Below are 1,565 nucleotides of genomic sequence, written 5' to 3'. Positions count from 1 at the left end.
TCTATTTGCATGTTATTGCTGGTTTGACCCTCCCTAGATGTGTCCTGATGGGACTGCTGACAATCAAAGAACGTACCTGAAGATAAGTTCAAGATAATACATAGCTTTACATGTGATGCCTGGAAGAATAATAACCACTGTTTTTGTAATTTGTGACATATATATATATATATATACATATACAAATTACTTTCACTTAATATATCTATTGATAACCCAGAATTTAAATACTGGAAGCATTTTCATCACCATTTTGGAGCATGACTAACTTGAGGCTGAGAAAAAGAAATGACTTTTCAAAAGTAATACAACAAAGGAAGACTAAATAATGTGCCACCTCCACCTCCTCATCTTGCAGACAGTCAACTCAGCTTCTCTACCAAGCAATGTTGGATAGTAACATGCAGCGTGCCCTCTCTGTTTAGAGAAGAAGAAGCCTCATCATTGCTCTCTTCAAAGCATCCTTAAGCTCTCTGTTCCTCATGCTGTAGATCAAGGGGTTCAGCACAGGGGTGATGAATGTGTAAACCACAGACACTACCTGGCCCCTCTCAGGAGAGTAGCTGGAGCTGGGACACAAGTAGATGAGGCTTCCACATCCGTATTGGAGAAGGACCACAGACAAGTGGGAGGAACAGGTGGAGAAGGCCCTGTGCCTCCCCTCTGCTGAATGGATCTTCAGAATGGCAGCACCAATGAAAATATAGGAGAGAGTGATGAGCAGGAAGGGAATAGTGAGGACGGTGACACTGACCACAAACAGAGTGGCCTCATGCACATGGGTGTCTGCACAGGCCAGTCTCATGACAGGGAGGACATCACAGTAGAATAAGCTGATTTCTTTGCTGCTGCAGAAAGGAAGTTGGAAAATGAGCACAGTCAGCTGCATGGCCAAAGTGAACCCCAGCAACAGAGACCCCACAGCCAGCTGGACACACAAACGCCAACTCATGATGAGCGTGTAGTGCAAAAGGTGACAGATGGCCACAAACCTGTCATAGGCCATGACGGCAAGCAAAATGCAGTCAGTGCTGCCCAGGAAGATGAAGAAGAACATCTGGGCACCACAGCCCGGCAGGGAGATGAGGGTTCTCTCTGTGGACAAGACGCTGGCCAGAGTCAGAGGGGCAATGGTGGAAGAGTAGAAGATCTCCAGAACTGCCAGATTTGCCAGGAAAAAGTACATGGGAGTGTGGAGACACCTGGTGATCCAGATGGTGAGGAAAATGGAGACGCTTCCACTGATGCTGACCAGGTACATAATGAGAAAGACCACAAAGATCAGCACCTGCACTTCATGGAGTTTAGAGAAGGGGTGAAAGTGGAAGAGGATCATCCCAGTTTGATTTGCTTTCTCCATGTTCAATGCATTGGGCCTTCTAATGGCACAGGTGCTGCCCCTGAAGATAGATAAATGTCAGGACCAGACATCATGGCTGGATAATCTACTCAACTCCTGGCCTCACCAATCTTCTACCTCCTCAACTGTGACCCTCTTTACACTCAGTCTAAGTTTCAGCAGTTCACTTTGACAGCTTTTGTATAATAATCACCCAGAAATAGCT

The 1,565-nt window shown here is 45.9% G+C and overlaps 1 protein-coding gene across 1 annotated transcript; it reads right to left on the bottom strand.

Annotated features, from left to right (window-relative positions):
* Positions 1–376: 376 nt before the first annotated feature.
* LOC109696659 (olfactory receptor 10V1-like) lies at positions 377–1,360 on the bottom strand. Its single transcript, XM_020179694.2, is given in 1 exon segment — positions 377–1,360. A coding segment is annotated over 1 exon segment (984 nt).
* Between the last annotated feature and the right edge of the window lie 205 nt (positions 1,361–1,565).

This window comes from Castor canadensis, chromosome 1 (genome assembly GCF_047511655.1).
Source record: "Castor canadensis chromosome 1, mCasCan1.hap1v2, whole genome shotgun sequence".
Lineage (NCBI taxonomy): Eukaryota > Metazoa > Chordata > Mammalia > Rodentia > Castoridae > Castor > Castor canadensis.
This window is presented reverse-complemented; position numbering and strand designations above follow the sequence as displayed.